The sequence below is a fragment of the Acomys russatus genome, chromosome 4 (assembly GCF_903995435.1).
Source record: "Acomys russatus chromosome 4, mAcoRus1.1, whole genome shotgun sequence".
In the NCBI taxonomy this organism is placed as follows: Eukaryota; Metazoa; Chordata; class Mammalia; order Rodentia; family Muridae; genus Acomys; species Acomys russatus.
This window is the reverse complement of record NC_067140.1, coordinates 42097482-42120670: the sequence shown is the minus strand read 5'-3', so window position 1 is coordinate 42120670 and position 23189 is coordinate 42097482. Positions and strand designations below refer to the sequence as shown.

The 23189-nt window shown below is 37.3% G+C and overlaps 1 protein-coding gene across 1 annotated transcript in view; it reads right to left on the bottom strand.

Annotated features, from left to right (window-relative positions):
- The window catches only part of Ccdc73 (coiled-coil domain containing 73), a 93993-nt gene that overhangs the window by 45156 nt on the left and 25648 nt on the right, over window positions 1-23189 (bottom strand). Inside the window, exons 6-8 of the mRNA XM_051144281.1 lie at window positions 14619-14657; window positions 9987-10122; window positions 9680-9759 (exon numbers count right to left, since the gene is read on the bottom strand). Of these exons, the coding sequence (XP_051000238.1) occupies window positions 9680-9759; window positions 9987-10122; window positions 14619-14657 (255 nt within the window). The remainder of the gene's footprint in view (window positions 1-9679; window positions 9760-9986; window positions 10123-14618; window positions 14658-23189) is intronic.

Genomic DNA, 23189 nt, shown 5'->3' with positions numbered 1-23189 from the left:
GACTGACGGTCTGGGTTCTATAAGAAAGCAGGCTGAATAAGCCATTAAGAGCAAGCCAATAAAGAGCAATCCTCCATGGTCTCTGCATCAGTTCCTGCCTCCAGGTTCCTGCACTGAGTACCTGTACTGACATTCTTCAGTGATGAACAGTGATGTGAAAACATAAGACAAATAAACCTTTCCTCTTTGAGTTGTTTTTGGTCATGGTGTTTTATCACTGCAATGGTAACCCTAAGACAGTCACACACCACAGAAGATGTGAAGGTAAGAAGGGATCTGTTGGGAAGAAAGGTTTCATCAGAAGAGGGAGAGAGAAAAGACAGGAACTGGGTAAAATACTAAAATTCATTTTGTATGTATGTGTATATGGATGAAACTTGCAATAAATATGAGTGTGATGGTGTACTTTTAACCCAGCATTTAGGACACAGAGATAGGTACATCTTTGTGAGTGTCAGGTTATACAGTGAGAATCTGTCTTCAAAAAAGAAAAAAAGGCCTCGGGAGGTAGAGGCAGGCGATCTCTGAGTTCCAGGCCAGCCTGGTCTACAAAGTGAGTCCAGAACAGCTAGGGCACTGTTACACAGAAAAACCGGATCTCAAAAAAACTAAAAACAAATACAACAAAAACCAAATGATGCTAGAAAAACAATTGCCACATACAGAATTCCAAAACTAGGGCTTTATATTTCACCCTATACTAAAATCAATTCAAAGTGAACCAAATACCTTAATGTAAAGCATAGGGAAAACACTCCAAGGTGTAGGTATAGGTAAGGATTTTTTTTTTCCTAAGACCCCAGCAATGAGGGAATTACCCCAGAAATTGACAAATGGAATGAAATGAAATTAAGAAACTTGTGAAGGCTAACCCTGTATGTTAACCTGAATATATCTGAAGTCAACTATTGATGAGAGTAGAGGAAAAACTGTAACAGAACTAAGAGACAGGGGTGGAATATATGTAACAGGAGACTAACTGGATGAAGGGACCCAGCTGAAAGAGGGGGGAATATACAGAGAGAGGAAGGTCAGGGCATGGGGGTAGAAAGAGAATAAAGAATAAAGATACATATGTGTGAATATGCCATGATAAAACCCACATTTTGTGTACTAACAAATATCAATTGAAAAATAATTTTAAAATGAATAATTGAGGCTAGGGGGTATAGCTCAGTGGTAGAGAACTTATCTAGCATGTATGAGGTTCCAAATTTAATTTCAGTGCTGTAAAACAAAATAAACAACAATTAAATAACCACTAAAATGTGCTTATTCACATACCAAATAATTACTTTGGGGGGAGGGGTGTTTCCAGACAGCGTTTCTCTATGTAGCCTTGGCTGTCCTGGACTCACTTTGTAGACCAAGCTGGCATCAAACTCACAACGATCCACCAGCCACTGCCTCCCGAAGTGCTGGGATTATAGTGTACACCACCACATCCAGCTTGACTTGAGAATTTTAAAGATAGTGATAGATGTTTTAATATAAGAAATTACCTGGAATCCCAAATCAAAGTTTTTAAAGAACTATTTATGTTCATCAAATATAAACTTCAAATAAAAATATAAGCCAGGGTGGTGGCACAGGCCTGTAATCCTAGCACTCAGAGAGGCAGAGGCAGGTGGATAGCTGAGATTTCAAGGCCAGCCTGGTCTATAAAGTGAGTCTAGGACAGCCAAGGCTACACAGAGAAACACTGTCTCGAAAAACCAAAATGAAAAAAAAAAATCTCAAGTCTACAAAACAACATTTATAAATCTGAATTACACATAAAGCTTTTTTTTCTTTTGAAACTGCATCTAAGGTAATCCAAACTGCCTCTAACTCACTGTGTAGCTGAGGTTGGCCTTGAACACCTGATGTTCCTTCCTCAACCTCCTGAATGATGACATTATAAGGATGCACCATCATGTCTGGCCATAAGGGCTAGAAATGTGATTATTTATTATGCATTCTACTATTCTTAATGATTTTACTTTCCAACTCCTCAGATGTAAGATAGAGTCCAGAGAACATAAAAATAATGTACTGGCATTATAAAATCTAATACTCATATATTATAGTATTGTAAAATGTGACAAACATAAATGGGCTTTGAACTCTGTTGAAATGTTAGACAGTGTGTCAATCTTTATCCTGAGAGGTCCTGCTGCTCTTCAAATGGAGTACAAGAAAAAGTAGCCAATTGTCCTGATTGTTTAAATTCTTCAAAATATATGTCCATGTCTTTGGATGCTTAATAAAATACTAATATCAACAAAATTATAAATATAGATAGAAGAATTTCTAGTTTCTATATGGGTGTATAAATAACTTAAGTAGAAGCCAGAGCAAATGGAAACACCAACAGTTCTTAGATTTGTCTCAAAATGTAGAACCTGGGCAAATTGCTAGCCTAGAAACAAAGGTACAGGCAAACACAAAGTCTCCATCTAAGAACTGATAGGCTGTGGTGATATGGTGGGAGAGGAGGTCTCCTGTCAGAGGTCTAGGGGAGGGGAATAGGGCAGAAGAGGAAAGAGGGTGGGAACGGGAAGATATAAGGGAAGGAGATAAACAATCAGGAGGTAATCTGAATAAATTATAATAAATTAAAAATTTTTTAAAAGATAGCCTGCTTTCCCTTTCTCTGTGTGTCTCTGGGCCTCCCCACCAAGGGGAAGTGATCAAATGGGGATGGCACCAGAGTTTATGTCAGAGGCAGTGCTGCTCTCCCCACAACCATGGAAAATGAGCTGTCCATTTGGCTAGATCTAAACAGGGAGTCTAGGTTTGCTGCATGCATTGTCCTTGGTTGGCACAACTGTTTGTACAGGCTCTCCTGGGTCCAGATCTGCCAGCCTTGATGGTCTCATTGTGGGGCTCCTGAACCCTCTACGTCCTTCCATCCCCCTATTCTTCCAAACCACTCTCCAGGTTCCACCCAAAGTTCAGCAGCAAGTCCCAGCATCAAGGGAGGGGAATAGGGTGGAAAAAGAAAGGGAGAGAGGGAAGGGAAGATGCAATCAAGGGGGCTAACAGTCAGGATGTAATCTGAATAAATTATAATAATTTTTTTAAATTTAAAAATGAGTCCATCTACTAGGGCAGCAACTTCTATAAGAGCCTATGCCAAGGTAGGAAAACCTGACATGTAACTGACAATTGCTAGAGGCTCAGTGTGGAATTCCCGGAGCAAAACTCTCAGGATCTTGGCACCATCTTTTGTCAGCTTTCCCTCTAAAAGCTCTACCATGCACTCACAGGAGATTGTAGTGACTACTCTCCTCTACTCCCTAGAAGAGAACTGGGAAACTATTATAAAAGCCTGACCTGCTAGAGTTCTTATCATGGCCATCCTACCTAAAAGAAACAGAAACACTGAACTCAAGCTTTTTCCACCCATCCCATCCTTCCCCAGGGAAAGGTGGAAATGGAAGAAACACTGATAAAGGTCACAGTATGGTAGCACAGTTCTACTAAAAGACTAAATCTAGTTTAAAGAATACGTAATATCCACCCTCCCCTGACATCCTACTAGCATGTTACTAAAGGCCTACTCATGATCAAACAAAATCTACAAGGTACCGCCGGGCATGGTGGCGCATACCTTTAATCCCAGCACTCGGGAGGCAGGGGCAGGTGGATAGCTGTGAGTTCAAAGCCAGTCTGGTCTACAAAGTGAGTCCAGCACAGATAAGACTATGCAGAGAAACCCTGTCTCGAAAAAAAAAATTCCACAAGGTACAGTGAAAGGGTAAACAGCCCAATTTGAAAGGACTAAACAAGCGTAAGAACCAGTCAGATACAACAAATGTGTTGGAATCATCAGATAGAGAACTTTTTTAAAACTTTAAAAAGTTACTCATTAATAGAGGATTTAATTAAAAAGGTAGACAACATGCAAGAACAAAAAGAAGAAATATGGAAAGTCTAAGAAAATGCCTAAAAAATGCAAGGGATTAACAGAAAAGTGGGATGGAGGCTCCAACTGGATATCAATATGGAAGGAAGGGAGAGATGGGACAAATGATACCAGGATTGTTTAATAAAGCTTCCAGGACTCATGTTATATTTATCTAAAATTATACACATCACATGTCATGTAAGTGTAAATACATACACATACACATGTTAAAGAAGTTAAGCCTCTTGGGCTGACCCAAGTTCCCTACAAGAACCACTAACAAACCTCAAATGAAGCAACAGAAACCTCCTTTTAAATGGTTGGTCAGAGTAGTTAAAATGACTCCCAAAACAATATAGACAACTCCTGTTGCCCTTGGTTGCCTCTCAGAGATGGAAGGTAAGCCCCTCTTGCTGTAGACACCTCACACTTAGGACACCAGACTCAGATGATTAGAGCTACATCTAACCTGAAAGGCTCCTTCCTGCAGTCTAGTTTCCATGGTAATGGAAAAATATTATGCAAGCCACCAAGGAAAAGAAGCAATAGTTCTATCCAACTGTAATATCTATGGACTGCAACAATGGCCAACATGCCAAGATACCTAAAAAGGTCCAAAATAAGTGGCACTTAAATATTGGTGGTAACCAAAAGCTGTCTAACTGGATTCAAGGCCCACTCAAAAGGAGGGAAATCCTGTCTGGTATTAGCAACCTAGGCAATGTTAGGAGCCATAGGACCCTGCCTGACCTGCCCCAGCTGGCTGAGAGGCCCTGCTGGCTGAAAGCCACAGCTGTCTGCACGCTTGAGATAAACATCTGCCTGGCAACCACAGAAGATCCAGCCTGGCCTTGAGAAAGAGAACATTCGGTGTATCGCGACTTCTGAGTAATTGCCCCTTCCCCATCTGTTGCCCTTGGGGCCTGGCCCAGAAGATTCTGTAACTTTCCACTGCATTCCTTCCTGCCCCCGCCCTCCCTGAGGCTTGCTTTAAATTTGAACACCCCCTTACAATAAACGGCTCTTGACAAGCAATGTTTGCTTGAGCCCTGTCGTCTCTCTCGCCCGTTCTTTATCCACAGGCCGCGACCCTCCTCGCCCCCCAAATAACTGGACCCGAGGGCAACTTCCTGGAACTAGCGAGGTCATAGACCTTAGAAAGGAATCTAACACTGTCATCTTGCTAGAAGAGCACAATTCCTTACTACATTCTAAATAGTGTCCTTATTCCCACAGATAAACGTAGCTCTCTTCTTTATCAAACAAGTTTTTCTTTATAGAAAATGGAGACCATCACAGAAAACCACAACTAAGTAACACAATAAAGAAAACAACAGATCAAGAGGAGCCTAGCCCCAGAGAACCCATCTACAACATGGCTGCTTCATCTACAGCTCAGGAAACATCACAGAAGAGGGGCATGAAAAAACTGTAAGAGCCAGAATACCAGAAGGCCTGCTGTGAAGCGGTGTCTCTTAGAAATGTCCATATAAATAAGACTAGAGCAATGGCAATGCTATCTCAAAAAAGGGGCACTTCACAAGGTCCCTAGACAAAGAATTATAGGCAATTAATGACTCCTAAGAGGGAGGATTAGCCTCTCCTAGTGATGAGTCCCTAACTGGTTATCCAATACAAAGTAGTCAGCCCTGAAATCATGTCTACACAAACAACAAAAGCAAACTCATTATGTTATATTTATGCAAGTAACAATATTTTTTTAAAAAACAAGGTATGATTTTGAGAGTAGGATTTGGGTATGGAAGGGAGTCACAAGGAGGAAAGGGAAGAGGGTAAGTGATGTAATGCTGTTTTATTTTTTAAATGTATAAAAATTAATTAAAATTTTGTTCTTAAAAAACACCCCCAGGTGGCCAAGAACCTAAGGCTAAATAGACCATGGGTCTAAAGGAAAACCAAACACTGCGGCTGTGGTAAAGGAATATAGCGATAAAACAACTCCTAATAACATTGTGCTATCCTGATAGATAAGTATCTTTCTCAGCCGTCATCAGAGAAGCTTCCTCCTGCAGTAGATGGGAACAAATACAGAGAACCCATAACTGGACAATGTCCAGAGAGTGGAGAGACCTTGGGACACTCAGTTTTAAATGGGATGTCTCCATTAAACCCATCTCCTCAGGGCTCAGGGAACTGTGGAAGAGGAGGTGAAAAGATTCTAAAAGCCAGTGGGGTGGATGACACCAGGGAAACAAGGCCTTCTAGACACATCAGGACTGACTCACAAATGAACTGGCAGCATGCAAAGGCCTACGTAAGTCTGAACCAGATGGGTTCCCAGCACTGAGAAGGGAAGTAAACACAATCCCTAACCCAGAAGCTGTTTCTAACTGACAAACTGCTCTCAAAGGAGAAAATAGTTTTTCCATGGAGCCTCACTGGGTATAAAAACTATACTTAAGTGCGAGGCTCCTAAATGTCCCTCAGTAGAAGAATGGATAAAGAAACTGTGGTACATTTACACTATGGGATACTACTCAGCTATTAAAAACAAGGGATTTCCAAAATTTGTGGACAAATGGATTGAACTAGAAATGATCATAATGAGTGAGCTAACCCAGAAGCAGAGAGACTCAAATAGTATATACTCACTTATATCTGGGCACTAGGCCAAGGGGCATGTCTCATGAAAGTCTTCACTTACCAGGAAAATGGGATAGTGTGAGGACATCCTAAGGTGAGAGAAATATAGGAGATAGGAAAATAGATGGATCCAGAGGGTCCTAGAAACCTACAAGAAGAACACTATGATGGGCAGATCTGGGCCCAGGGGTTCTGCTCAATCTATGGCACCAACCAAGGACAATTGGTGCAGTCATCATCAAACCCCTACCCAGACCTGGCCAAGGGACAGTATATTCTCCAGTGTTAAGTGAAGACTGGGGACTGACTTTCACACGAACTCTGGTGTCCCTTATTTGGCCATGTCCCCTTGATGGGGAGGCCCGATGGCACTTGGAGGAAGGATAGCAGACTACCAAGAAGAAACTTGATACCCTAGCATCATATTCAAGGGGAGGAGGTCCCCATCAGTCACAGTCATAGGGAAGGGGAATGAGGTAAAAGCGGGAGGGAGGGAGGAATGGGAGGATGCACGGGATAGGATAGCAATTGAGATGTAATATGAATGATTTTATTTTTCAATTAAAAGAAAAAGTGCTGGGCTCCATGCCCTGCAGTAGATGGCCAACACAAAACAAACTCAGTGGTATTTTTGAAGTTTTTGTTTGTTTGTTTGTTTGTTTTATTGGGGGAGGTGGACTGGGTATTCTCTTTTTAACCTTATAGGTCTTGTGCTTATATATTATGGCTCTGATTTTGTTTTTATAGGTTTTCTGTGTGAATGAATGTATGTATCTTAGTATCTGTGTGTGTTTCCTCTTTGGTTCTTTTTGTTTTCTCTTGTTTTGTTTTCATTTAGTTTTTCAAGACAGAATTTCTCTGTGTAATAGCCTTGGCTGTCTAGGGTTTGTAGACAAGGCTGGCCTCAAACTCACAAAGATCTGCCTGCCTCTGCCTCCTGACTGCTGGGATTAAAGGTGTGCACCAACATGCCCAGCTGTTTGACTTGATTTTATCTTATCTTTTAGATGTCAGTTTATATTCTAATGAAAAAGAGAAAAAATATGTTTGGATTTGGGGGGATGGGGAAGAGCAGAACTTTGTAACTAGCCAAACAAATGAGAATAAGTGCAACATCAGTGCTCAGCTATAAACAGAAAATCTATTATCACCCCTTCTGAGGCTCAAGGAACATCACGGAGAATAAGCAGGAAGAACGCGATAGCTGGAAGAAGAGCAGGGATGATGTAGAACAATGGCTCCCAGGGATAAGATAGCAGTTGCACTTCTGAACTTAAACGCTGTGATTATCTACCTAAAATTGGGGGCATCAACATCCTGTCATGGAGAAAAGGAGGAACTCACAAGGCCCTACCGCTACCTCTAACCAGTTAATGGTTTCTGGAGAAAGAATAGACATCTTCTGTGGTGTAACCACTGGTAAGGTGCCCACGTGCCTGTAAGCAGCCTTAATGAAACTCACAGTCATTGAAAACATAGAAAAGAAAATATAAGGGAGACTATTTAAGAATAGGATTATCAATGATGCAAGGGGAACAAGAGAAGGCAATGGGGGCTGAAGATATCAAACACATCATATACATGCATTAAAATGTCCTCACCAGCACTTAAGAGACAGAAGCAGATGGATTTCTGTGAGTTTGAAGCCAGCCTAATCTACAAAGCAAGTCAAGGATAGCCAGAGCTATTACAGAGAAACTCTGTCTTTAAAAAGCAAAAAAGAACTCATCATGAAACCTATTATACTGATATATTTTAATATCTACTAATAAAAGACCCAAAGAAAGACATGCTAAAACTAAATAAATGCAAAGATGACCTACGTTCCAGGGCAGGAAGACAACATCAACAAGATGTCAGTTCTTCCTAACTTGACCTATTGATTCAGTGAAGTACCAATCAAAATATTAGCATGTTATTTTGTGGTTATCAACATACTGATTCTGTATTGCCAAAGAGATCAGCACTACTGGGGAAAAGTTCTCTTGTTATACACACAACAGGAACTGTGTCCTAAGGACAAAACCGCACTCACCAAAAAGCTCCAACTTGTGAAAATACAAACTTATTTGAAAGAAGAGAGCTTGTTCTAAGAATATAGTTCAGAGAGTTGGTTTCCCTATTCCTCTAAACTAATACCCTAGGAGAATGTTTCCCAAGGGTTAGCACATAGAAGGTAAGAGTTGCAGTCCATGAAGGAGAAGATACATCTCCAATCTGGTAGCAGAACTTGACAGGATAATCAAAGTGGTACTGGTTTTCTAAGCCTAAAAGATACAAAATTAATGGATTCATAGTATCTAGAACCCTTGTCCCAGACAGTACTGAGACCAGGCAATGTGTGACAGAGTCAGAGACCTTGCAAAAAGACCTTGAGAAGCCATTACATGATACTCTAGAGGAAAACCCTAACTTGTAAGGGAGACTCCAGGAGCTCAATTTGATGAGAATTAGAATCATCTGGGAGACATACCTCTGGCCATGCCTTGGGGATATTGTTTTGTTTATGTTAAATGTGGTGAGAAGACCTATCTACTGTGGTGGCACTATTCCCTTGGCTAGGATCCTTTATTATATAAACAAAGAAAGGGAGCTGAACAGCAAGCATTACTCATGGTTTGTTTCTCATTGTGGGTATGATATGACCAAATGTTTCAAGCTTCTACTACCTTGACTTCCCTACCAAAATTGACTGGAACTATGAGTCAACATAGGCACCTTCTCCCCTTAAGGCACTTTTATTAGAGCATTTTATCACATCAACAGGAAAATAAATTGGAACATACTATCAACTTCATTAAAGTAGAACATGTTTTATATTCTTCATAGTTATATTTAGCACCACATATTACCTAGTACATACAAGTTACTTTAAGAAGAAAGAAAAAGAATAAAGAAAGAAAGGAAAAAGCAAACATACTATCTATCTAGCTGACAGTAAATTTTTATAGGCTATTCCTAGTTCTCTAAGAATGTATGTCTCTGATGGTAAGTTGAAAAAATATTTTGAATGGATTGGAAAAATTATTCATTGTACTTTCTAGAATCATACCTAACACTTATGAGTTTATATTTTGCTAACTTCCACCAATAAATACTCAACTGTTTTCTAGTAATATTCCATAATAAACTATAAAACCAGTTATTTTAGACTACAGTTTTTGCTTAATATGTCAATTATACCTTCTTTAAACTGTGTATTTCAGATTCTTGTTTTTCATTTATGGCAGAGAGTCTCTTGTTTACCTGCATTGCTTCTTGTACTATAAGATAAAAATATTAGGAACCAATTATATAAATTGTACATTTGAAAGACAGTATCACTAATATGGACAAGACAGCAGTCCAATGCAATGTATAATTCTAACTTAATTTAATGTTCATTAAACTGCCATTTACTAGTATCAGGTAGGTTCAATTTACCAATTATAAGAATAACCACTTAAATATTCCCCACTAAAAATAAAAGCTTGGATAAGATAGCACCTACCGTTTTGTTCTAACTTTAGGTGATTCTCTCTCACCAATCCAAACTGATTTGTTACTGTGACATAGGATTTTTCAATTTCATTCAGCTGCTTGTGATAATCTTCTTTAGCTAGATGGTGTAAATGAGCCTTTTGTTCCTATTTTGAAGAATAATTTTAAAGTTATACATATAAAATAAACATACGCATACATGTATAACAACTTCTGATGGCTGATCTCTAACATCCATGTGCACGTCATGGGACATGTATGTACAAAGATAACCATAAAAAACAATTGTAAAACTAGAATGACAAGGAACCAGACAAATCACTCAGCAGGTAAAGGCACTTGCCACCATCCTGATGAACTGTTTTTTGTTTTGTTTTTCTTTTCTTGGTCTTTCAAGACAGGGTTTCTCTGTGTAGCCCTGGCTGTCCTGGACTCTCTTTGTAGACCAGGCTTGCCTGGAACTCACAGTGATCTGTATGCCTCTGCCTCCTGAGTGCTGGGATTAAAGTCATCATGCCCGGCCTCTGATGAAATGTTTCAATCTCCTAAGCCCATATGGTGGAAAGATAAACCAACTCTCAAAAGTTTTCCTCTGACCTCTCAAGAAGCACATGCTCCATCCCCCACACATGAAATAATAATATAAATAAGGGACCAAGAACAATACTTTTCAGTAACAAGAAGATAATGCAGTATCATAGAAAATGTAGAATTTTTAATTCAGCAGTATGGCTGCTCTGATCACATCCAAAGACCATCTAGGTCTGTGTGATCCAGCTAGAATGCAGACATGAACTTAGTACAACATTTAATCCTCAACAATGAAGGTCAGGTGTAGAAGGAAGCACCCCTGCTTGAAAGTGATGTTTAACTGAGATGCAGATAAAGTGACAAGTCAGAGAAAGATTTGACATAATAAGATATGCCCAACTCACACAAGAACAGCAGGGAAAAGAGAGGCAATTTAAGGTAGAGCAGCACAGGGAGAGGAGGCAGTTTTACTGAGACAGTTACAGAGACAGGTTGCAGAGAGAGAACAAGCTAGACACAGGTGAAGACAGAATGAGCCAGAATATGAGAAGGAGCCAGATTAGAGCATATTGCCAAAGATACTATGAGGTCAAGCAGAGCAATTCAGTCAGAAGATGAGAGAAGCCAGATTGAATCAGTCAGCTTGGAGAGGAGTTTAAGACCAAACAACTTAGTTGAATCAGCCAGAGTTCAGAAAGAACTAGAAGGGGCGAGTTTATTCAGCAGTAAGTCTCAGAGGCTGAAAGAAAGCATTCTAGGTTTTGATTAAATTGTAAGGAGATTAGAAGCTTCCAGGACAAGGCCTAGGTTAGCAGAGGAAGGCAGTAAGACTCTGAGTCAACAATTAAGTTAGGAGAATAAAAGTTACTTTACAAGAATATCTACTGCCAGGCATGGTGGTGTGCCCCTTTAATCCTAACACTCGGGGGACAGAGGCAGGCAGATCACTGTGAGTTCGAGGCCAGCCTGGTCTATAAAGCAAGTCCAGGACAGCCAAGGCTACACAGAGAGACCCTGTCTTGAAAAAAAAACAAAAAACAAACAAACAACAACAAATATATGTGTGTGTGTGTGTGTGTGTGTGTGTGTATGACACACACTAAATCTGGAGACATAATTGGTAAAAGTTGTATTTACTCAGAAGGGCTAATCTTACCAATTTATATAAATTTTTATCTACTTAGGTAGTTACTATTATCAATTACTAAACAATAGAAAATAAATGAACCATATTTAAATATTAATTTTTCATTTAAGAGAATTGACCTAATTCTTAATAGATATATAAAAAACTAAAAAAAATGGTATCACTGGATTCTAATGGAATGTTTTCAAGTCAAGGGAACTTTCAGCTTAAATCCATAATTACATAGCCTTTAAAAGAACACTATTATATCTTAATTTATGATCCCACAATAGTCTCTTTAACCTTTCAAATAAAGTATTAAGCAGATAGTCAACATCTACAAAAGTTAATAATCTAGTTAGTGAAAAACACAGCAAAGTTTGGAGATTCCTTCCACAAGCACTCCCTATTCACAGAGCTCCATATACATTAAACTGTGATATACTTATTACAAAAATCCCTTTTGCTGCCAAAGCAGAATATAAGAAAAATGAAGTTTCATTGATATGCATGATATAATTCTGCTTTTTAAGATACTGCAGCCTATTCAATGGTGATGATAAATAATACTATTAAGATTTCTAAATCCCCTGGAAACCTACAGCTGTGGGCACCAGGCATGTACACTGTGCACAGACACAAATATATACAGGCCAACAATAAAAACTGAAACATTTTATTTTGAAAGAAAATACACTGTCATCTGAATTATATCAAAACCTTTGACACTGAAACTTTGTTTTAATTTGACAAAGAAAAGACATATTTCCTCTAAGTCTTTCCTTAAAAGAGAGTACTAGAAAAAAAGAGAAGACAAACATGGCTTAATGGTTTTCCTTCATTAAGCAGACAATAATTACAGTCATGACAGCTATCTGTAACCCTAATGATGCACAATATCATCTATGTGATACCCACTAGATACAACAGAATTTTCCTCAGTGACTAACTCATATTAATTGCCAATTTGATGTTCTAAATCTGCTCTCCAGTGTATTCTGTTGCATTCTTAAATTTTATTTATTATTTATAGAATATTCTGCCCATATGTGTGTCTGCACACCAGAAAAGGGCACCAGATGTCATTATAGATGGTTGTGAGCAACCATGTGTTGCTGGGAACTGAACTCAGGCCCTTTGGAAGAACAGCCAGTACTCCTAACCTTTGAGCCATCTCTCCAGCCCTTCTGTTGCATTCTTATTGGTAATGACAATGATTTTTCCAAGGTGAAATAGGCAGAGAAATATTTTGACTCATGGTATGTTAAGTTCTGTAGGGGCACATCTCTACCTTTATAATCCACCTTTAGAAGGAAGTCAATTTCCTGAACTCTCTGTAGACTGGCATTTACTAGGAGTTAAAGGCTCACCTCTAGGAAGTCATGAACATTTTTAAAATTTCTCAATATTATTTTTAAATTATTTCTTTTAGGACACTCTGCTGTTCTACAGTTTCTGGCTGGACACTACTGGAATGTCTATCTTTTTTCCTGGCTTGCCCATAGTGCTAAATAGTATAGAAGCTAATGTATGCTTTCATAAAATAAGATTAACTTTGAATTTTAAAAAGTCATATGGGGGCTAGAGAGATGGCTCAGCAGTTACTAGCACTGACTGCTTTTCCAGAGGACCAGGGTTCAATACCCAGCACCCATATGGCAGCTCAAAACTGTCTGTAACTCCAAGATCTGATACCCTCACACAGACATACATGCAGGCTAAAAACCAACGCACATAAAAATTTAAAAATTAAGTTATTTCTTAAAAGTCACATGAATTATATAAGAATAAAAGATTAATAAATTAAGAATTATAAGATAAATATATATGAGACTGTTTAGAAAATATGGCTTTAACTATTATATAAAAATATTGCTCCTAAATGGGCATAAAACATTAAATATACTCAATATATAAAATAATTTTAATGAAAAGTAATACAATGTTTTCAACTGTCAGGAAAAAAATGACTTTATCATTCATACTAACAAAAAAAGTAGAGATATTTTTATTTTTAAAAAGATTATGAGTATCTGTTTAATGAAATTCTAAACTGGAATAAAATAAAATATATTTTATATGGCCTTTGATCCTTCACTTGTAGCCTTATCTCCCAGGTCAAAGGGCGCATTATTCAATTTCTCTATATTTTGTGTAAAACCACTGTAGCGTTGAAGATGACTTTCAGCACAAATGTCATGGTACTTACAGCTAAACTGGAATCTACTTTTTCAGCTTCTTAATTAAAATCAGTTTAAAATCGTCTGACAATATTATCTTTATTCTCTCCAGCTGAATAGCAACAGAATCTTCACATCTTTTATTCAATCAAGCCTAACAATCTTTCTATAAGCTTTTTTTCATTTTTAACATATCAAAACAATTTCAAGAAACAAGATATCTAATATGGTGTCCAATGTTATAGCAATGATCTGCATTTACTATCTATGTGATAGCCAAAGTATACTAAAAATTGCCTTTATTTGCTTTACAGTCTAGAGAACGAAGATTAAAACAGCATAAACCCACCTAAGAAGCCTTCTGTTCACCTAAACTCCCTCTGACAACACACACACACACACACACACACACACACACACACAAAACTCTTTCTGAATCAAATACAGCTACAAGGGAGAATATTTTTAAAAAGTAGTTCATAAAATGTTAGTCTGTAAATAAATATTAATTATGTGCACAGAAATAAAAATAACAGCAATGCTTACTTGAACAACAGTAAGTACCAACAATAAAGGATGAACCCTGCCACATACTTTATTTATTTTTTAATATGTAAACATTGAGAAATCTGCAAATAAATTTGTAAAATTTGCTTAAGCTATAATATAATGTCTTTGAAATTGTGGCAAGTCTTTAAACTGTAACAATATCCAGTAGTTTTTTCCCAAAAGTGTCAATTTATATTTCAATATTTCTATGTATCTTATGTACTAACCCAATGTTAAAAATATGTAATTTTCTTACCATTTCACTCACTTTCTTCTGTAAAGAATATTGAGAAACCTTGAAAAATGGAGAAAACTTTATTAAGATTCTTTAGTGTAAACTTCTTCTGACATCATACATGCTACCAAATGTGGCCTTTATCTTCTACTACAATAGTGATTTTTTTTTTTGTAGTAACTCTCTTTCTTACAATACCAGTACATTCAAGCCAGTACAGTGTCTTGTGCCTACAATCCCAGCACTTGGAAGGAAAGCTGAGACCAGCTTGGGTTACATATGTAAGATCCTGTCTTTAAAAAATACATTCATTGCCTTTTTTTTCCACCCATATACTTACAGAACTACTACTACTACATATGTTCCCGGGACACAGGATAAATAAAACATATCCCTGGCCCAAAGAGTGCATTTTTCTGGTGCAGTAGTGGCACACAGACAGAAAGCCTAAGAACTACACCATGTTACAAACAAACAAAAATGTGATAAACAGTGTCCAGTAGTGTTTGATACTTTACAAATAAATACAGGAATAAAATTTGAATTAAAAAATCTCATGACCCTCAATGAGTCCTGAATACATTAATATTCCCAGGGCTTCTGTGAATTTGTACTCTGAAGGAGAGCCAGTGGGATATGAGAGCAATAGACATCCTATTCTGTAGGACTCTTCTAACTATATAAAACATAGTATTCCAACATTTAACTTTACCAGAGTTTGCCTAATCCCTCTCATGTTTATAGGTACCTAGTTTTCAACTTTTTAGCATTGTAAATTATTCTGGAATGTGTTTATATTTGAATTTAGTTCATTATTTTAGTAGAATAAATTTCAAAAAGCAGACTTTCTAAAGTTTGTCCTTTTTAAAAAAAATTACAAAGCTACTTTTAATACTTTGGATTCAGGAGTCAACCCCTCACTCCCAGGAATGGCCCAGAGAGAGAGATGCTACCTGAAGGGAAGGAAGTACAAAAGGGACCCACTGCGGATTCAGGGCAAAGGGGATGCCATCTGTGCTGGGACCTGTGAGCACTACAGGAAGAAACTGATGTTGGTGGACCTGGTGCCAGGCACACGAGAGAAGGGCACAGAGCTTCCATGCCTTCCTCATCTGCCTTTCCCTGTTCCTGCTGCATGATCTCCAAATCTCTGGGGCTATGATGGTGGGCACACTGCTTTCTGTTTTCAGGCAGGAGCAGAAGCCCTTCATCTCTGCGCATTGCCTTAACAGAATGTCTCCCTGCTTTTTCATATTTTTCTGGCAGGCTAGTTCACACTGGATACATTTTTATCTTTAAAAAATGTCACTTAGTCCTCCCGAATAGCTGACCAAGTTAAACTCTAACCAGCCATGTATGAATTCTCATCTTCTTCAATATTCTTACATTTGTTAAACTTTTAGGAAAATAAAATAACTGCTCCACATTCACTATGAAACAAATGCCTTACCCAGCTGCCATGACCTCAACAGAATAGGTTATGTGTAAGTCACTTCCTTCAGTAAATATTGAATGCTTGCCCCCTTTAAGGGAAGTGCATTACTGGAGATATTGGGGGTAACAACAGTGGACCCAGGAAAAGGTTGCCCACTTTTATTGTGAGGAAGATAAACCATAAGCAATGTACGTAAGTTAAAATACATGACATGTTAAGATATTGGTGAATGCTAAAGAAAAATAATCAGGAAAAGCAATGTCATTGCATGGTCAGAAAATATCTTCCTGAAAGAGAAACTTTTGATTAAAGGCTAGAGATAGAAGGAAAAATATTTCAATAAGTTCAAAGTGCTTAACATGGTTGACAACCTCTTTTAGTTTCTTTTTTCAAATAATTAGAAAGCTCATGTGGAAAAAAAAAGAATTAAATGGGGAAAACAGACAAAGATAACTCCAGAGATAGTAGGATGAAAAGGATGAAAATCACTGATAGCCTTGTAATTTGTGGTAGGGGTTATATATTTGCTAGGGAGCTTCAAGAAAACAGGCTGACTGCTGTTGCAAAGGATTACTCTGATTTAAGTTAGCATTAAGAAGTGAACAGAGATGATGCTGGGAACATATATTATTGTAGCCAGCCAGCTACACCACTACAAATAGTGAAAGCTCACAATTATTCTGTATGACATGATGCTGTCATCTGCAAAGCTTAGGTTTGAGAACTGCGTAAATTATACAAAAATGCATGTCTAAAATTCATTATATACATGCATAAAACTATCAAGGAATAAAAAGTAAAATTTTAAAGTTGTCATAAAAAGATAATATATATTTTTAGCAAAGATATATGTATCTGTTTCTGAATAGCACTAAAACCTAAAGTATAAATAAAATAAGTAATATATAAATAAAATGTAGCATATGAAAGACTGAAAATTATCCCTGTATCTATAAAGCTGTCCAGTTTCACCTGGATAATAAGCACACTTACGTCCTCAGCCCAGGCCAAAAGAACACCAGGAGGCAACTACCTGAACACAGTCCCTATGAAAGCACAAAGTCAGTCTTCATCTCTACTGACTGGCAGATAAACTTTCTCCTAAAGCTAAGAAGTTTCTACACAGCAAAGGAAATGATTAACTGAATTAGAAGACAGCCTACAGAATGGGGGAAAATCTTTGCTAGGTATATGTCTTTAAAAGAATTAATATCTAAACTATACACAGAATGCAAAAAACTAAATATCAGAAAATCAAATCACCTACTCAATAAATACACTAATAATGAGCAAACAGTTCTCAAAAGATGAAGTACAAATGACCAATAAAATATTTCAAATGTTCGATCTTGCTATCAGAAACACAAATTAAAAGTATATCATCTCACCCAGTCATAATGGTAGTCATTTAGAAAGCAAATAATTCCAAGCATGGTGGTGCACACCTTTAATCCAAGCACTCAAAAGATAGAGAGAAACAGATCTCTTTAAGTTCAAGACCACTATGTGACAAATTCCAAGCCAGCCAGGGTTACATAATGAGACTCTATCTCAAAAAAATTTTTTTTCTCATGGATATGTACAAAAGAGAACATTTACACACTATCTCTATGAATGTAAACTAGTCCATGGGACTATGGGAATTGGTACCTACTATATGACCCAGCTAAATAGCTTCTAGGAATTTACCTGAAAGACCCACATCAACATAGCATGGAGATACTTGCACATCAATGTTTACTGCAGCAATCCCATAATAGCTAAGACATGGGATGAAGTCAGGTGTCTACCAACAGAGGAATGAGTAAAGAAAACATGGTATATAATAAAATTGGAAATTTTAGCCATAAAGAAAAATTAAATCATATGGTTTTCAGGAAAACTGACACAACTAGAGATAATCATATTATGTAAACTAAATCAACATCAGAAAGACAAAGCATCTTTGGTTCTTTGGTTTTCTAGAGAGACATAAAATCATGTGTATCTATAATATGAAAGTAGATGTGAAACTAGAGGAGTAAGGATGACTGAAGGGAAGGAAGGAGAACTAAGGAGCATGAAGGGATAGGCTAGTACACTGTATTTGTATACGAAAAGGTCCTTGTGTAGCCCAGTACCGTGTTCAATGAATAAAAGTCAATGAGCGGTTCTTAATTGAAAAAAAAAAACATTCAGTACACCAACACAAGAAAGCTTGTTTTTTACTAAATTTTTAGTTCAAGAATAAAAATTAAATGATGTGGTTTTCAGGAAAACAGACACAACTAGAGACCTTAAACTTGTAGGATAAAGAATATGAAGGCCCAGTACACACTCTCTGAACATGTACATGACCAGGGATTGTCACTAACTTTGAGAATCAGAAGGAAAAAAGGCAATGTCATAACTGAGTTCTGTAGGAAAACTTACATGACATAATTTCACCAGAAACTACACTTCCTGCAAAGATGGGCTAGCAAGTTAAAATTTATGAACACATCAAAACCAAAGACCTCCAAGGGGAGACCGCAGCATGCAGACACTGCAGGGGAAGACTTGACCCCAATAATTAGAGATAAGTGATAAAAATCTCAAAGATATAAAATTATTTTATATAATTAAAGACAAAAAAGATAAAGTAAAAAGTATGAGAAAAGTATAAGACACTATAAAAAAAGGCAGATTTGAGAGTACAACAAATTAAACTTTTATAAAACAGAAATGCAGCTACAACATAAAACCTAAATGGATAAGTTATATGACAAATAAAACATAGTTGAAAAATTAGTGAACTAGAAGATAAATGTACAGAAACTACATAAAATACCACAAGCCCAGAGAGAGACAGAGTGTGAGAGCACAAAGACACAAAAGACAGACAAAATATATCTTCTAAGAAAATAGATGGGAGAAAAGATGGAGATTTGGGGGAAGGTAAAACATGAAATCATTACAGCTTAACTTTGTTTAATCAATAATACTAATTTTACATCTCAAAAATAAATATACTGAATTACATAAAACTGAGAGGATGGTAAATATTTTAGTAATAAGAATTATTATAATTCTACTCAGCTGTAGGTCTCTTTTTCAAGATTTTAAAATATATATTGTTTCATAGGAAAACTGAGAGAAAAGTACAACTATTCTTGATTCCCTTCTCTCATACATGATCAACTTTCTTTCTCTCCTTCCTTCCTTTCCCCTCCTCCCCTCCTGCACACAAATTATGTGCCTGTTAGAATTACTGAACCTACAATGACACATTATCACTCAACATGCACAGTTTACTACAGGGTTCACTCTTGAACATTCTATGTGTCTAGACAAATGGATAATATGTATCCAGCATAGCACCACACAGAGTGTTTCCACTATGTTAAAGTGTTCCAACTTTTAGCCCCTGTCTGTTTTAAAAACAAATAACTAATTTTGTGAGAAACAGTCAAATTGTCTCCACAGAGGCGAACATTCTTGTTATCCATTCCTGCCAGCACTTGCTAGTATCTGTGTTCTAGATTTTGGTTATTCCAACTTAAGTATAGTGTTATTTTTGATACTTTGCAGTTCCTTCATGGCATAGATGTGAACCATCTTCTCATGTGTGCATATGCCATCTGTCTGTTTATCTTTGGTAAGGTTTTTGTTGAGATCTATGGCGTATTTTTTGTTTGGGTTGTTCTCCTCTTACTGGGCTTTAAGAGTTCTCTTTATGTGATGGATAGCTGTCTGTATCAGGAGCACCTTCTGTAAATATTTTCTTCTTATCTGTGGCTTGTCTTTCACTATGTTGAAAGTCTCCTGAAACACACAAGCCTTTCATTTCCATGAACCCAGTTTACCAATCATTGCATGGATCATGCCTTTGGTCTTGTACCTGAAAAGTCATTACCAAACCCATCTAAATTTTTCTCCTGTATAATCTTCTAGAATCACTATATAGGTTTGTATTTTACACTTTGAACTATGATCCATTTTGAGTTATTTTTGTGACAAGTATATGTCTGTGTCTATAATAATTTCTCTAAGCAGAAGTGATCACATTTTCCTGCCAGGCATCATTGAGAAGACAAAAGAAAATCTCTTGTACTCTACTCATGCTTAAACAAAGACGTGGTTGGAGTCAAGACATGCCTTTCCTAGAGGGCTGGGCTGGCCAGTCTTTCTTCCACTGTTGGGAATGGCCTGAGGTCTGCTGTGAGCAGACCATCTGATATACCAGTCACAGAAATCAGCCTGTTATTCTTCTTACAGTATCTATTAAATGTGAACTCTGAGAAAAATATATTTTTAACTTATATATATATATAAACACAAATAAGAAAGGGTGTCTTTATAATAGCTATATTGTTAGTAATTTACATTTTCTAAGTTACATGAACTTTTTTTTGAGACAGGGTTTCTCTGTGTAGCCTTGGCTGTTCTGGACTCACTTTGTAGACCAGGCTGGCCTCGAACTCACAGCGATCCACCTGCTGGGATTAAAGGTGTGCGCCACCACACCTGGCATACATTTTTTTTATCTTACAAATAATCATGGGGAAAATCCCCTACTGAGATTTATTTTTAAATTAGGAAATTTACTATGTAGCACAGGTTAGCCTATATACCAATCTCCCAAGTGTTTGACTACAGAAGATGGCATCATGTCCAATTAACTAGGATCATTTTAAACTGATTATCTGCAGTATGGTAAGAACCACTAAGCTCACAGCTATATAAATTTTAAAAAGGAACTAGACCTTTTATTCCATCAACTTGAAAGAATAATGATGGGTACCATTATCAACATCTTGCCATACAACTACTTTGTACTGACAACATTAAAAGCATTCAGTTGTGTTCTGTAACTATAGTTGTCCTCCATTCTTTGTTTATAGGTAGTGGTACATGCCTTGTCCCAGCACTCAGGAGGAAGATTGCTGTGAGTTCAAGGGCAGCCTGGTCTACAAAGTGAGTCCAGGACAGCCAAGGCTACACAGAGAAACCCTGTCTCAAAAAAAAAAAAAAAAAAAAAGATAGGAACCACCAGTATTTACATGACAATCAATACACTGTTTAACACAGTGTCTCCTTCTCCAAGGGCCCAGTATACAACTGAAAGTATATACTAGTCAGTACCTAACACCTTCTCCTTTCTGATACTACAACAATTTCTCAGATCATTGTCAATTTTAATTCACTTTTATGTCTGTCTGTTTGTTTGTTTTTTTCAAGATAGAGTTTCTCTGTGTAACAGAGCTTTGGCTGTCCTAGACTCACTTTATACTCCAGGCTGGCCTCAAACTCACAGAGATCTGCCTGCTTCTGAACACCCAAAGGCTGGGATCAAAGGCATACTCTACCGCACCTGACTTGATACATTTTATTGCTCTCTTAACAATCATTTGTTTCCTTCGAGATTCATTTACTTTTTACTGCTTTGGTTCAAACAAAAATTTCTTACTATAGTAATTCTCAGCTTGTGGGTTGTGAGATCTTTGGGGAATCAAATGACCCTTTCACAGAAGTTGCATTAAGAGCATTAGGAAACATATTTATATTACTATTCATAACAGTAGCAAAATTACAATTATTAAGCACTTGGGGAGGCAGAGGCAGATGGATCTCTGTAAGTTCGAGGCTAGCCTGGTCTACAAAGTGAGTCCAGGATGGCCAAGGCTACATAGAGAAACCCTATTTTGAAACAAACAAACAAATTACAGTTATGAAATAGCAACAAAAGTAATTTTATGATTGAGTGTCACCACAAAATGAGAAACTGTATTAAAGGGTTGAGAACCACTGCTTTACTATAGCATAAATATCTTCCAGTATCTCATTTAGTCTTTCTGAGACATGGAATCCATTCTCTCCCTTTTCTTAAAAATATCTATCTTAGAGTTCACAGCCAATTTGTACTTAATTTTTCTTTACTTTCTTATCTCAAAGTAACAAAAGAAGTATAAAATAAAAATTGCCTAATATCTCCAAGAGACTCTAAATAGTGTTAATACAACTGTGTAACAATTTGGAAAATATGGAATATGATAAATATCTCATACTGTGCTACAAAAATAAATCCATAATATTAAGATCTAATATAAAACTGAGTATACAGAAGTAATAAAACACGAGTGGGTGGTAACTTGGAGTGGTAATGTCCTTCTCCTAGGACTAAAATTTCCAAAGCCATAAAAATATAAACTTATTTATGGCAAGAATTAAACAAAAAGACAAATTAAAAATCAAAATCAAGCCAGGCATGATGGCACATGGTATTAATCTCAGTACTCTGAAGGCAGAAGCAGGCAGACTGAGGCCAGCTTGACCTACATAATGAGACTCTCTCTCCAAACAAATAAATAAATAAATGGAAACTAAAAAAAAAAACTACTTGAAGCACTTACCACAAAGGGTTTATTTTAGTGAAAAATACAGAACTTGTGTAACTGAACTGCTTCACATCAAACTACTCACTAAGCATCTGTTTATAGCCACAGACACAGGCTATGCCTACCCTCCCTGCCATAAATGAAGATAAGTACAAAACCTGTGACTGCACAAGATGCCGAGAATCCAGGACAGCTAAAAACTCGGCCTTAGACATTCACAACATTCCCTTAAGGTACAGAGAACATTTCAGAAGATGAGATAGAATATGAGAGCTGAAGGATGGGGATGGAAGCTGTGAGATGCCATCTTGCAGGCAGGACACTGTCAAAGCAACTACCAATCAGCTGTTGTGCATACTGGCACTAGATCCACAGAAGGCAGGCTCTCCTAACAGCAGTTATGGGCAAAGGCATAGACTCACAGGACCCTATGGCAGACTGCTGGTCTGTTGGCAGGTGATGGGTTTTAGGAGAGGAGGGCAATGATACCCAGCTGGGTTGCCACTTGAGAGCTCACCAGGCTCTGATGGTCAGTTCAAAACTCACATTTTAAACTCTGTGGGACACTAAACAGAAACAAAACTAGCAAATAGGAAAAGAGATTTATTGGTGGATGTTGGTTAGAGGTAGGAGGGAAATAGGAGACAGTAGAAAATAAAGGGTCCAGAATATATAGGCACATATATGAAACCAAAAATTACTAATTAAAAAGAAGAATGAACTCAAGAAAACGAATAGGTAAAAATTCCAGTAATAACAAAGAACTACAAGAAAAAAGTAGTTCACAAAAAATAAAAACAA